General features: G+C 35.0%; 1 protein-coding gene across 4 annotated transcripts in view; it reads right to left on the reverse strand.

Annotated features, from left to right (window-relative positions):
• Positions 1-12,967, reverse strand: part of TBC1D12 (TBC1 domain family member 12) — an 81,066-nt gene that overhangs the window by 49,776 nt on the left and 18,323 nt on the right. For 2 of the 4 annotated variants that reach the window (XR_011537367.1, XM_070609670.1), the window contains exon 2: positions 3,486-3,609. The exons of 1 other annotated variant lie outside the window; for it this stretch is intronic. Coding sequence is in view for 1 of the 3 variants with exons in the window: in XM_070609670.1 (XP_070465771.1) it covers positions 3,486-3,609 (124 nt within the window). In the remaining 2 variants the exon portion in view is untranslated. Of the gene's footprint in view, positions 1-1,880; positions 1,940-3,485; positions 3,610-12,967 lie in introns of those variants that run through there. One more of the 4 variants, XM_070609685.1, reaches the window with a different exon arrangement.

Here is a 12,967-nt window from a genome sequence, read left to right on the forward strand (position 1 = left end):
TTAAAATGATTTTTATGTTTCTTTACTGTTAACATGGAAAGCACTAAATTGATCAGACCTTTAATAAAATTTACTGTAAGAATAAAATTTTAAAAAAATTTAACCTACAAATATCTTTCACTTATGAACTTCATATATCTCTGAAAAGCTACAGGTGTAAAACATGTAAAGTTAAATAGGGCAAATATATGTAGAGAGAGAACGTGACATTTGCTCTTGGAATAAGTTATAGAAAAAATATATAACACCATATATGCAAAAATATACACATGTAAAAATAATTATATGTGTCTTCCACACAAAAAATGAATTTTAAAAGGCCTAAAAATGTGAAGACAAAGTGAAATGAGACATATCTTCCTATGTTTTATATTTTATATAGAGAATATAATCATGTATTTGTGTAATTAACAAATAAGAAAAAAAGTTTTTAAGTCAAACCTTACTTTATCGTTAGTTTATAATCCTATCGATGTCTTTCAACTAAAAAACAATTCTGGCCCAATAACATAATTATACTCATATTTAAAAGTATGGTAACTCCCTTTTCAGTATCTGCTTTAAAAAAATTAATTATCCTGAGCCAGCTCTGATTGCCTAGTGGTTAAAATTCAGCATGCTCCACTTCAGCAGCCCAGGTTCACTTCCCGGGTGCAGACTATTATCACTCATCTGTCAGCAGCCATGCTGTGGCAGCAGGTCACATAGAAAACTAGAAAGACTGACAACTAGAATACACAACTATGTACTGGGTCTTTGGGGAGGGGGAAAAAAGAGGACATTTTAAAAAATACTAAGAATTATCCTATGAAATAATACTACTTCTCTAATCTAATAAATCTTACTTTTGCCACTCAAAGAGCTAGTGAGGCATCTTCAGAAAGTTCAAAGGAATTTATTTTTTCTTGGTATTTTTAGTGCTTTTTCAGGCAGTTTTACACTGGAATTACTAGCTACCTTCATTTTCTACAGCATTAATAACTTAAGATCCTACCCTAAAACATGACAGATATGTCCTAACATTCTTCACGGATTTACTGGTAGTATCTTCATTTTTGAGTTCTGATTCTAAACACATAACACATTTGAAAGGAGTACATGGTAAAGGATCTCAAATATGTTCTATATTTATAATGTTTTAAAGAGTTTAAAATCAGGGCTGTGAAAAAATATTTTCAAGCAGGAACAGACACACAAAGTTGTAAATTTACCACTACTGATAAAAGAAAATCACGGCCACTTTGAAAATGACAATTGCAGGGAAGAAGACAGCAAAGTTAGACAAACAGGGAGTAGAGGACACACACAGAAGTACGGAAAGAGAAAGCAGAAAGGGAGAAGCAGAAACATGTTCTTTCACATGGTGAAAGAGATACATATTTTGAGGGTGGAAAAGGATCAGAGGAACAATGACTTCACTATACATCACACCTCCCAGAAAACAAACAGAACTATGAAAAAGGCACCAAAATACACACTAGTACCTACATACGACTGGAAAGCTCAAAAATTAAAAGAGGTAGCTGGGAGAAATCATCATGTGTAAAAGGCCAGAGAAGGGGCTGTGGAGGGCAGTAACTGCATTTCAACTCCGTTCCTTCTTCCCATATGAAAATAAGAGTCGTTCTTTTCCTGACCACTCATCAAATTTTCACACAGCATATATTAAAAAGAGAGAGAATGTGAGGCCTTGGCTTTCCAAAATTAAAATAGCAGATTACAGGCATACAGCATATCAGTAAACAAATAATTATCCAACCGGTAATTTATTTAGAGACCTATGGTAAGAAAATATCGCAGAATGTTAGTTTAAATAAAGATATAAAAGTGTGTGCACATGCATATTTAAGGTAAACTACCATAAAGTCAAGAATACAAACCTTCAATAGCAAGACCACTGTTTTGCCTCTAGAGGGCGAACTTGGTCTTCTGGAAAACTCTAGACAAGAGAAGTTACTTTCAGACTTTACGAAAAAAAAGTTAAAATTCAAGATGTTGAGATAGCAAAGATTCCCAAGCTTTCTTGGTTAACAGCGCCCTTAGTGTCTCAGTAGTTTTTTCATGGTCCCCTCTAAACCCACAGAAATATTAATCATTCTGTTAATAAGTAGTTATATCCAACAATTTAATAAGAATTTATGTCCTAACACTTAGTAGCCATTTGAAAAAATAACACACATAAATGAAAGAAAAAAGTTATATTTTATTCTTAAATAACCACAACTAATTACTTTTGGGCGTGTATGTCTTGTGCACTGTACAATTCCACAAACCTCGAAATCAGATTGGAGACCATTACACTCATTTCCTGTTCCACATTGATTTTTGCACAGTATCTGATTTTTATCACAACATCCTCAGAAAAAACCAGATTCACAAAGATACAATGCTACAGAAAATAATATAGTGCCATTTAATGTTGAAATTGTGTACTATCTCAAGCTAACAGTCTGTACTGTATCTGACAGATGTAGGGTATCACTGAGTTCGTTAGCTGCCGCACATGGGGTGCCCGGGCACACAGCTGGGGAACCACAGCACTACAGTTTTAAGTCCCAGCAGCTAGATAAACTAGTCAATATTTTAATTACTTGTAAATAAAATTAATTATAACGTATTTTTAAAGAGCTAAAAATTCTTTTATTACTGGGGAAACCAGTTTTTCTTTTGAGCAACAAAAGGAACACTATTAAATCCTCAAAGGAAGATATTTTTTCCAATTTGAATGATGATTATTGCCTTAATGTGATTAATTTTATAAATGTTGGTTGTGTTAAATCTGATAAACTACAACTGGGAAAGAGGGAAACAGGAAATTTATTATATATCTCCTTAGGAGCAACAGCTTCTCTGAACTTAAAAGTGCTGCAAACTGATTCAGTCTCATTGCTTTCCAGTATCATTGACTTCCTAGTGTGGAGGAGCACAAGTTCAGAAGTCAAGCGAGATCTGAAAGTCATAAGAACTCAAGAATATGGATATTAAAACAGATATTAGAAGAATTGGCTCCTAAATTATTAGAAACAGATTATATACCCACCCATCTCACAAAGTCCTTGGTTTAGACAGAACGCTAGAAAAATGACCAAGGAAGGAGTCTAATCTTAAAATCTATTAAGTTTTTGCTTTTTACTGTTTTATCAGTTCACAACTACCTATATCCATAAAATAAGTGCCATTGGCAAATACTACCAAGTTCACCTAGAAGTCAGAGTATGCGGTGAAAGTGGTTAGCTAAGCACAAAAAAAAAAGCTATCCAAGGAATAACTCGGAAAGAAAACCAAACCAGTGTTCTGTTTTCACAACCATAAAAGACAAGTGAAAATATGTCATGTTTAAAAAAAAAAGGTAAGGCTAGTACAAATATCTATAATCTCAAAAATTTATACGTAGAAAAATATGAATAAAAATGGAATATGGTTAATTATCAAGAAAAGAATATTTGAAAAGCTAAGACAAATCACATGGCTACACTAGTACTTACCTGCTGAATGATTTTGGAAGTTTTCTGCAGATTTTCTCTGGGAGGGACTTTACCAAATAATTTCCAACCAGGAGCACTATGGACAACTGATTTGAATTCCTTTGTCCTTTTTGAAAAAAGGTTTCTGAAACACAGAAAAGGTACATGAATTGTGTTTTTGGTAACCAGAGAACTATTTAACAATAATTTTTAAAGTATCTTTATTCCCAGGACAAATCAAAATATTTTTAAATGAAAATTATTTCTACTACTTAAACTACTATTAAACTAATAAGACTCAATTAAGACTATCTGGTTTATATAAAAAATATCAGAAGAATCATCAACAGAGATATTAGAGAGAGAAACAAACTGGGAGAAAAATGAGCAGTAAACAAAATGTAAATATTTGCTTTGAATCAGCTACGAAGTGTACTAGAATTGACTATACATATACTTGAGAATAAAATCCAAGAACTGGACAACAAAAAAGTTACAGACAACTTATATAAAATGGGTAAAGGATTAAGTAATACAATCTTTTGGGAAAATACCATTTAACTATTTTCAGTAATAATTTGTTACTGTTTGTAATAAAACGGCATCTACTTACCCTCCACTGCTATAATTATGTATATGTAAATTGTTTTCCCTAGGACAAGTATGCACAAGAAATCTTATTGCAAAAGAATCAATATATCACCAAGGAAGAAAGTAAGTATCTCTCACTGAAAATCTAAGAAATTTGCACAAGGATCAAGGATTTTACATATTATCTCCACGCTCTTACCAACCAAATTAAGTATCTATTGCACACATAAGCAGGAATGATATTCAAAATATATATCCATCAGAACAGCATGACGAGGGCCCCATGGACGAATCAGAAAGGTGCTGATGAATCCACGTGAATATCAACCCTTCATGTAGGCTGCGATATAAATGATCGTTAAGAAAATTTTAAATTTGCACATACAGTTACAAACAGTTACAAATTATGTGAAGTTCCAAATAACTCAGTTTGTCTACACTCTAAACATCATATAAACATATCTGTTCTTAAAAGTACATTATTGTGATGAGAAGGTTCGTTTTTAATGCATAACGTCAAGGCTATTCTTCAACTTTAGAAGGGTACCAATGCACTCTTACAAAAGAATGTGAGCTAATTAATAAAAAAGAAACATTCTCATTCCCTTGGGTGTGCAGTGGAAGTGAACTAATGACAATGTAGAGTAATTTCTACTTATGATACTCTGGAAGTTTCGTCTCAGAGACCCAATTCTCTACCTTATAAGAGCTCTAGGTTGGAGGTTTTCAGTAATGATTATACTCAGGACTGGAATATTCATAATGAACAATTTCAAGCCTCAAGGGGTAGTCTACTAATTTAAACAATATTTGGTATCTTGTGTGAAACTTAGCAATTTATTGCCTTGTAAATCCATATTCACCCTGCAATATATGCTCTGTGATAACAGACAGAATTCCTATGACCTTTTCTCCTTTAAAACAAACATGAAACTGTTAAGCTTTCTCAATAAAGAGCACTGAAAGGACATTGCAGGAGGAAGGGGCTCTCCTGTGGTTTCCAGCTGCTGCAGAGTGGGTCAGTGGTATGGGTGTAAGGACATCCAAGAACTCTGTTCAGTCAGGTGCCCAAAACATGAAGTCCCTTAGCAAACTTGCAGCCTTAGCAAACTCAGCCTCAAGATGGCTTTCCTGCAGCCTTCTTGAAATGGAAATGGCACCCCAAAGGCTTCCTTGCAGCACTGATAGATACACCAATTCCCTCTGTAAGCTCCACATAGCTGACCAGTACTCCCTGGACAGTTCTCACCAAGTCGTGCTCCCCCTACAAGACCCTATGTGGCCTACCTATGCTGCAAAGGTTTGCCATCCAGCCAAGTTAAACACAGGAGAAAATCTTTGTCATTATGTTTTATGCAAAAAATTCTTAAATATGACATCAAAAGCATGATCCATAAAAGGAAAAGTTGATAAACTGGGCTTAATCAAATTTAATACACTTGCACTTCAAAAGACATCAGTGCAAAATGGAGGAGTAGGAACATCTAGAGGTCAGTCCCTCCACAAAGGAAAAACTGAAAGAAGGATTGGAATCAACCATTTTAGAACTCTAGAACCTTATCAGACACTTATAACAATCGGGGGAGTGCATGAAGGGAGAGGCTGCTGATCTTTAGTAAGTGAATGGCATGTGTGAACCAATTACCATCCCCTATTCCTCAGCCCCTCCCTCCCATAGCAATGAGGACAGCAGCCTATGTTCCTGGAGTAGTTGACTGGTGCCAGGAGGGATAGGTGGGATCACATCCTTCTAAAATTTGGAGTTGTGCATTTTGGTTGGCAGTCGCATTGTTGGCAGTGCCCTGAGGGACCTGCAAAGGCACTTGTATCAGTTTCAGTCCTCTCTGCAGCAGTAGCTTCCAATGGTGGTATCTATCAGAATATTAAAAGAGATGGAACTGTTTTGTCCCTCTCTCTGAGCCAGACATTTAGGGAAATCTTTGCCAGGTCACCAGCTGACTGCAGAAATAACAGAACAGAAACTTGTGACTGCACAAAATTACATTGATCTAATCATTGACCAGAATCAGATCTTTAACTATAATCTTGTTTCAAATCTAAAAATCCATAAATTGCTCGTCTCCTCACAACAAAGTGTGAACAGGTAGTGCTTATAAGGAGAAGAAAAATAGGATTTTATTCTCTATACTAGAAATGCAGAGTTTCATATATAATAAATTAAAGCAGAGAAACCATAAAATAGAAGAGCATAAGCATTTCTTGTCCAAATTCAATGAAGCACAGCTTCAAATAATGTGACCTGGCTGAGAATACAGACAGAGGAGCAGAATGAGAAGACTACAAGTTTAAGATGCAGTTATATCAAAGACAGTAACAACCACAGATCAGAAAATTCTCCATGGGCAGAGTTTTACAAGGAGCCTTCGGAGGTGGTTATGTCTCTATACCTTTATGTACAATTAGATATTGTATTACTACCAAATATCTTCTTATATGAAAAACTAGAGGCTACACATACTAATCCTGTACATCATACCTTTATAAGTTACAAAACAGTACTCTTTATAAATCACAGCCAAAATGCCAAATATACATGAATCTTTGAGTAAAGACTTAATTTCTTATGCCACTAAGAAATTCTGGATTGTATTTTCAGGTTATCCTCTGCCCCAAAAAGTATTTATAATGTAGCTAAATGGTATAGAGCTGAAATGAAAAGTAATTTTAAAATATTATTATGAGTATACGGAATTGTATTAAAACAACATTACAGATTAAATGGGCCTCTACCGGTTAGCCTAGGAAGAGAACACTACTTTATTAAATTTTAGGGGGGAAATACAATGAAAAGGTACACAAGTAGTCCAAAATTGTGTCTTACTGTATCATTCTTCTCATACCCCATCCCTTGTACCCCAATCCACTGTCAAGGTACTGGTAAAGTTGAGGTCTCAATGCAAATAATTGTGTGAGACTAGGTTCCTCTTCATCACCTTTTCAAACTGAACACAGACACACACTCACACACATTCTTCCCTTTTTCCTATCATCCAAAATATTCAAATTTCTTAAATTTAAATTAACACTAAAGGCTTCTTAGCAAAACAAACCAAATGTGTTCAAGCACTCTCACACCAAAGAGAGGACAATTCTTTCTCTCTGAATTCCAGAGGTAGAGCTTGAGTGTATGAATGAGATTTATACTGCAATGTTGGGGAAAGAGCCCCTTATTCATCTCCATCCGCGGGGTTGAATTTTGGTGACAAAAACTGCAGCCTAATAGCAGAGAGAATACAGTTTGTTCTGCTTTCCTTAAATGAGGCTGTTGCCTCTGCACTCCTCTGCTCCCCAGTCCCATAGGAAAGGCTTGCTGTGCTAGTGACTAGCTGGATATATTTAATTGAGGCAACGTATTAGGAGGCCGACTGCAGCCAAAAGTATGTCTTTGGATACAGATTTCATCAGTATTAAAGCTGATGTTTTGAGGTCCCATTTGTCTGTGTTCTATGTCTTTTTTTCTACTGATTCCAAACTCAGATGGGCTGATAAAGAGATGTCACTTACTACTTTCTCCCTAAATCCCAAGAGTCAAGTTATTATAAGTTGAAAAGTGTCTTATTGTTTCAGATAGACTGGAAACATTAAAAACTACGTGTTTTCCAGTTTAGGGAGTTTTTTTTAATTCTGTGACACATCTTGGCTGTATGTACAGAGAAGAGGAAATGGTAGTGGCAATCCATCTTTCCCCCACTAAATTCATTCTCAACCCAGTCAACACTATGTTTACATACATAACTATCTACACACACACAGAGAAACAAACACACCATTTTCCATTCTCTCCACTAATTTGTGTCCACTCTTTTCAGCAAAAAAAGTTGAGAAAATCTGTTGCACCAGTTACGAAATAGCACCAGTTGAGAAAAAGTAGTTCAATGTTTCTATATTGCTGAAAACATAAAGAAGAAAAAAGGCACACCAAGAAGAAACTTATGAGGGGATTAGAACAGAAAGAGTCAAAAAAAAAGCGCTAGCCTTCTATCTTAGTGGCTTTTACAATAAAGGTTGATGAGTGACTCTTGCTTATTAATACTTGTTAATATTTGCTTCACATATCTGTGTCTGTTTCATTTTTCCAAGATTTCTTCATTTCTTTTACCACACAAAGAGTTACATATAATGTAAGAGTCAGACCACTTGCCTACTACACCTTATTAAAGGAAAACACTAACTAAAAAGGAGTAAAACTTATTTACACCATGTAAGTTTTCTGCTCATGATTTCTAAAGTAGCAAATCTCCAGTGCTTGGGTCTTTCAGACTTGGCAAACTCACTTATATATCTGAGACAAAACCATGTGAATTCCATGGTTTCTCAGACTGTGGAATTTGACACTATAGAAAACTGTGAATACCTAATCCTGAATCTTCTTACTGCCAATAATACTGTCAGCTCTAGCAAAAAAAAATTCCACTGTTTTTGTGTAATATTTATGTCTATATGACTATTTCAACTTTTTAGATTCATTAGATAAATTCTAATCATCACTTAAATGGAGTTATACATTAAAAAGGGGTTAGAAAACTTTTGCAAACAGGAAAGAACCAACTTCAATCAAAAGAGTAACATCAGGTTAAAAACTTAGGAATTGTGACCTGATCTTCAAACTCTGTCTCAGTAGAAGTTGGACTGCTGAAGACACATCAACTTCCTGGACTTTGTACTTAAGTTTCCCCAAAGTATAATAGAAGCCAAAAAGAAAACATTACCTAGCGATCATGGAATGCCACAGCTGACTACATAACTAATTCAAAGAAGTATAAGTACTGTCTCTTTAAAATTCAGTACTTTGGCTACGATTGAGTATTTTGGATTAAAGATCTGGCACAAATATTACATTCTTTCCAAACCTCAATCATTTTTCACTGGAAAAGGACTTTCAGCTGACTATATGTAAAAAAAATACTATTTTTTGCCAGCTAAGTTAGGCTTTTTTTTAATTCCAAGAATTTTCTTTTTTAGGCTGTTTCTGAATCTTGCCTTTGCCATTATTACAAAGCCTAAGAATAAAAAAAAAAAAAAAATAGGAAGAATTTTTTTTAATATACAGTGCTTAACTAACCTAATTATTTTCAGAGATCAGAACTATCAAAAAAGGACAGAATCCATATTATTTACTCTGTCAAAAAACAGAATTTCAAGGCTGAAAGTCAAGGTTATAATTTAAAAGAAAAAAAAAGGTATTTTAGAGTTTCCAGGGACCTTAGAAAGCAACCAGGTCAAAGGTTCTTCATGAAGAATCAATGAACCTACAAGAATGGGCTAGAGGAGGTCCATAAGCCTCCTCAAACTGTACACACAATTTGAAGTAAACAATGTACTAATGAAAATTTTTCCTGGGCAGTCGTCCACAGCTTTCATAGACTTCTCCAAGGATTTAATGTGCCACCTCACCACCCCCAAGAAAGGTTCATGAGCCATTTGGCAAGGTCACAACGCTAGTAAGTGTTTGAGCCAAGTCTCTTGCACAGTTCCTTTTCCTTCTAATCACACTTATTTGCTCACGCCCTCCACAGAACAATCAAGATTAAAAGCTTCAGCGGTATCCCTTATTCTCTTTCATCCTACACTGTCAAAACGCCTCTCATTTTCACTTGAGCAGTTCAAAAATATAAATTACTTTCTTTTTCCTCCTGTGTTCATGTTAGCAAATCACCTTATAGTACATCTTATTTCCTACAGTAAATAAGTTTCAGGCAATATCTTACTGATAGAGATCTCTTTATTTTGTTGCAGGGAGGGAACAAGATAGAATACAATTAAAGGAAAAAGAAAAAAGCAATTATAAAAATATTCTAGCTTTTGTACCACATCACCATGTACTAAACGATTCATGAAGAGAACCTCCACTGCTTTAAGCCAGTATAGTAAGTAAGGCATTCAGAGGGAAGACAGAAACCACGAGAAGAAGAAAAGAGGAAGGATATTGGGAAGAATTTTTAGGACAAGAACATGAGCAACAAGGAACAACATCAGCAAAATATGACAAAAATATTCCAACCGCCAAGAGGTAAGCTATATTTTAATCTAAGAGAAAGTTGGAAAAAAGGCAAGATAACAATTGATGACGATGAATAAAACTAACCATATCTGTGAATACCTTTCCAGTTATGCCTCTTGTGTAAATAAAACAGAAACTATGTTAGCGTTCTTGTTTACAATAAAAGTAAAATATCTTCACATATATTTAATCTTCATAATGAGTACAGGGTTTCTTGTTGGGGTGATAAGAATGTTCTAAAACTGACTGTGGCGACTGCAGCACCACTCTGTGAACATACGAAAAACCACTCCCCACACATCCATGGACAGCTGATCTTCAACAAGGGAGCCAGGAACACACAACGGAGAAAGGAGAGTCTCTTCAATAAATGGTGTTCGGAAAACTGGACAACCACATGCAAAAGAATGAAAGTAGACCATTATCTTACACCATACACAAAAATTAACTCAAAATGGATGAAAGACTTGAATGTAAGACCTGGAAGCATTAAACTCCTAGAAGAAAACACAGGCAGTACACTCCTCAACACCTGTCTTAGTAGCATGTTTTCAAGTACCATGTCTGACCTGGCAAGGGAAACAAAAGAAAAAATGATCAAATGGGACTACATCAAACTAAAAAGCTTCTGCACAGCAAAGGAAACCATCAACAAAGTGAAAAGACAATCTAACAAATGGGAGAAGATATTGGCAAACCATCTATCTGATAAGGGGTTAATATCCAAAATATACAAAAAACTCATACATCTCAACAACAAAAAAAAATGAACAACCCAATTAAAAAATGGGCAAAAGATCTGAACAGACATTTCTCCAAAGAAGATATACAAATAGCCAACAGGCACATGAAAAGATGCTCAACATCATTACCTATCAGGAAAACGAAAATCCAAACTACAATGAGATATCACCTCACTCCCGTCAGAATGGCTATAATTAACAAGACAGGAAACAATAAGTGTTAGAGATGTAGAGAGAAGGCAACCCTCATACACTGCTGGTGGGAGTGCAAACTGGTGCAGGCACTATGGAAAACAGTATGGAGACTTCTGAAAAAATTAAGAATAGATCTACCATATGATCCAGCTATTCCACTGCTGGGTATTTATCCAAAGAACGTGAAAACACGAATGCATAAAGATACCTGCTCCCCTATGTTCACCGCAGCATTATTCACAATAACCAAGACTTCGAAGTAAGCTAGGTGTCCATTAAGAGACGAATGGATAAAGAAGATGTGGCATATATACACAACGGAATATCACTCAGCCATAAGAAATGATGAAATCCGGCCATTTGTGACAACATGGATGGACCTTGAGGGTATTGTGCTACATGAAATAACTCAGAGGGAGAAAGTCAAATACTGTATGATCTCACTCATAAGTAGAAGATAAAAACAATGACAAACAAATCATAGAAACAGAGATTGGACTGGTGGTCACCAGAGGGTAAGGGGGGAGGAAGAAGGGCGAAAGGGGTGATTAGGCATGAGTGTGGTGATGGATTGTAATTAGTCTTTAGGTGGTGAACATGATGTAATCTACACATAAATTGAAATATATAATGACATACACCTGAAATTTATATAATGTTATAAACCAACGTTACTGCAATAAAAAAATTAAAACCACTGAATTGTACAATTTAAATAGATGAGTTGTATGGTATGTGAATTATATCTCAATAAAGTTTTTTTAAGTGAAAAAAATCAAAAGTGACAATATGTGAAAAGAAAAACAAGACCAAGTGGGGTTTATCCTAGGAATGCAAGGCTCATTTAATATTTGAAAGTTAATCAATGTAATCCACCATACTTTACAGTCTAAAGAACAAAAACCACATGATCATATCAACTGACACATTTGACAATATCCTAAATCATTCTTGATAAAAAATACACAGAAAACTAGGAATAGAAAGGAAGTTCCTTAGCCTAGTTAAGGGCATCTACAAAAAAACCTGGCACTAATTCCATACTTGACTGTGAAAGATCAAATGTTTTGAAGATTGGAAACAAGGTAAGGATGTCCACTCTCATCACTCTCATTCAAAATCATACTGAAAGTCCTAGCTTGTGCAATAAGGTGAGAAAAGTAAGTCTTACCAATTGGAAAGGAAAAAATAAAATTTTCCTTATTTGCAGACAACACTATTGTCTACATAAACAATCCTGTGGAATCCACATAAAAGCTCCTAGAACTAATACGTTTAGCAAGGTTACAGGATATAAGGCAAACAAAAGTCAATCATATTTCTCTATACCAGCAATGAATAATTGGAGACTGAAATTTTAAAAAATATATCATTTACAATAGCTCAAAAATATTAAATATTTAGATATAAATCTAACAAGACACGTGCAAGATGTGTATGGCGAAAGCTACAAAACTCTGAAGAAAATCCAAACAAACCCAAAAAAATGGAGACATATTGTGTTCAGGGAATAGAAAATTCACCATAGTCAAGATGTCAATCCTCCCCAACTTAGTTAACAAGGATTACCTGTAAATATAGACAAGCTGATTCTAAAATTGATATGGAAAGGCAAAGGAAGTAGAAGAGCCAAAATAGTTTTGAGAATTTATTTAGTCATTATCTTCTGCATTAGAATATGAGCTCTACGACATTACCACTGCATTAGACTGTGAGCTCTGTGTTCACCATTGTATCCCAAGTGCTGTGCTTGCACATATAAATGAAAGTCTGCTAATTTAGGGGACTACAGAGAAAAAGATTACTTCTAAAAAAAAAAGACCACTTCTGTTTTCAAACTTAGTAGTCTTAGTCTGTTCAGGCTGCTATAACAATACCATAGACTTGGTGGCTTATAAACAACAGAAACTTATTTCCTACAGTTCTGGAGGCTACAAAGTCTAAAACCAAAG

Source organism: Equus przewalskii, chromosome 1 (assembly GCF_037783145.1).
Source record: "Equus przewalskii isolate Varuska chromosome 1, EquPr2, whole genome shotgun sequence".
In the NCBI taxonomy this organism is placed as follows: Eukaryota; Metazoa; Chordata; class Mammalia; order Perissodactyla; family Equidae; genus Equus; species Equus przewalskii.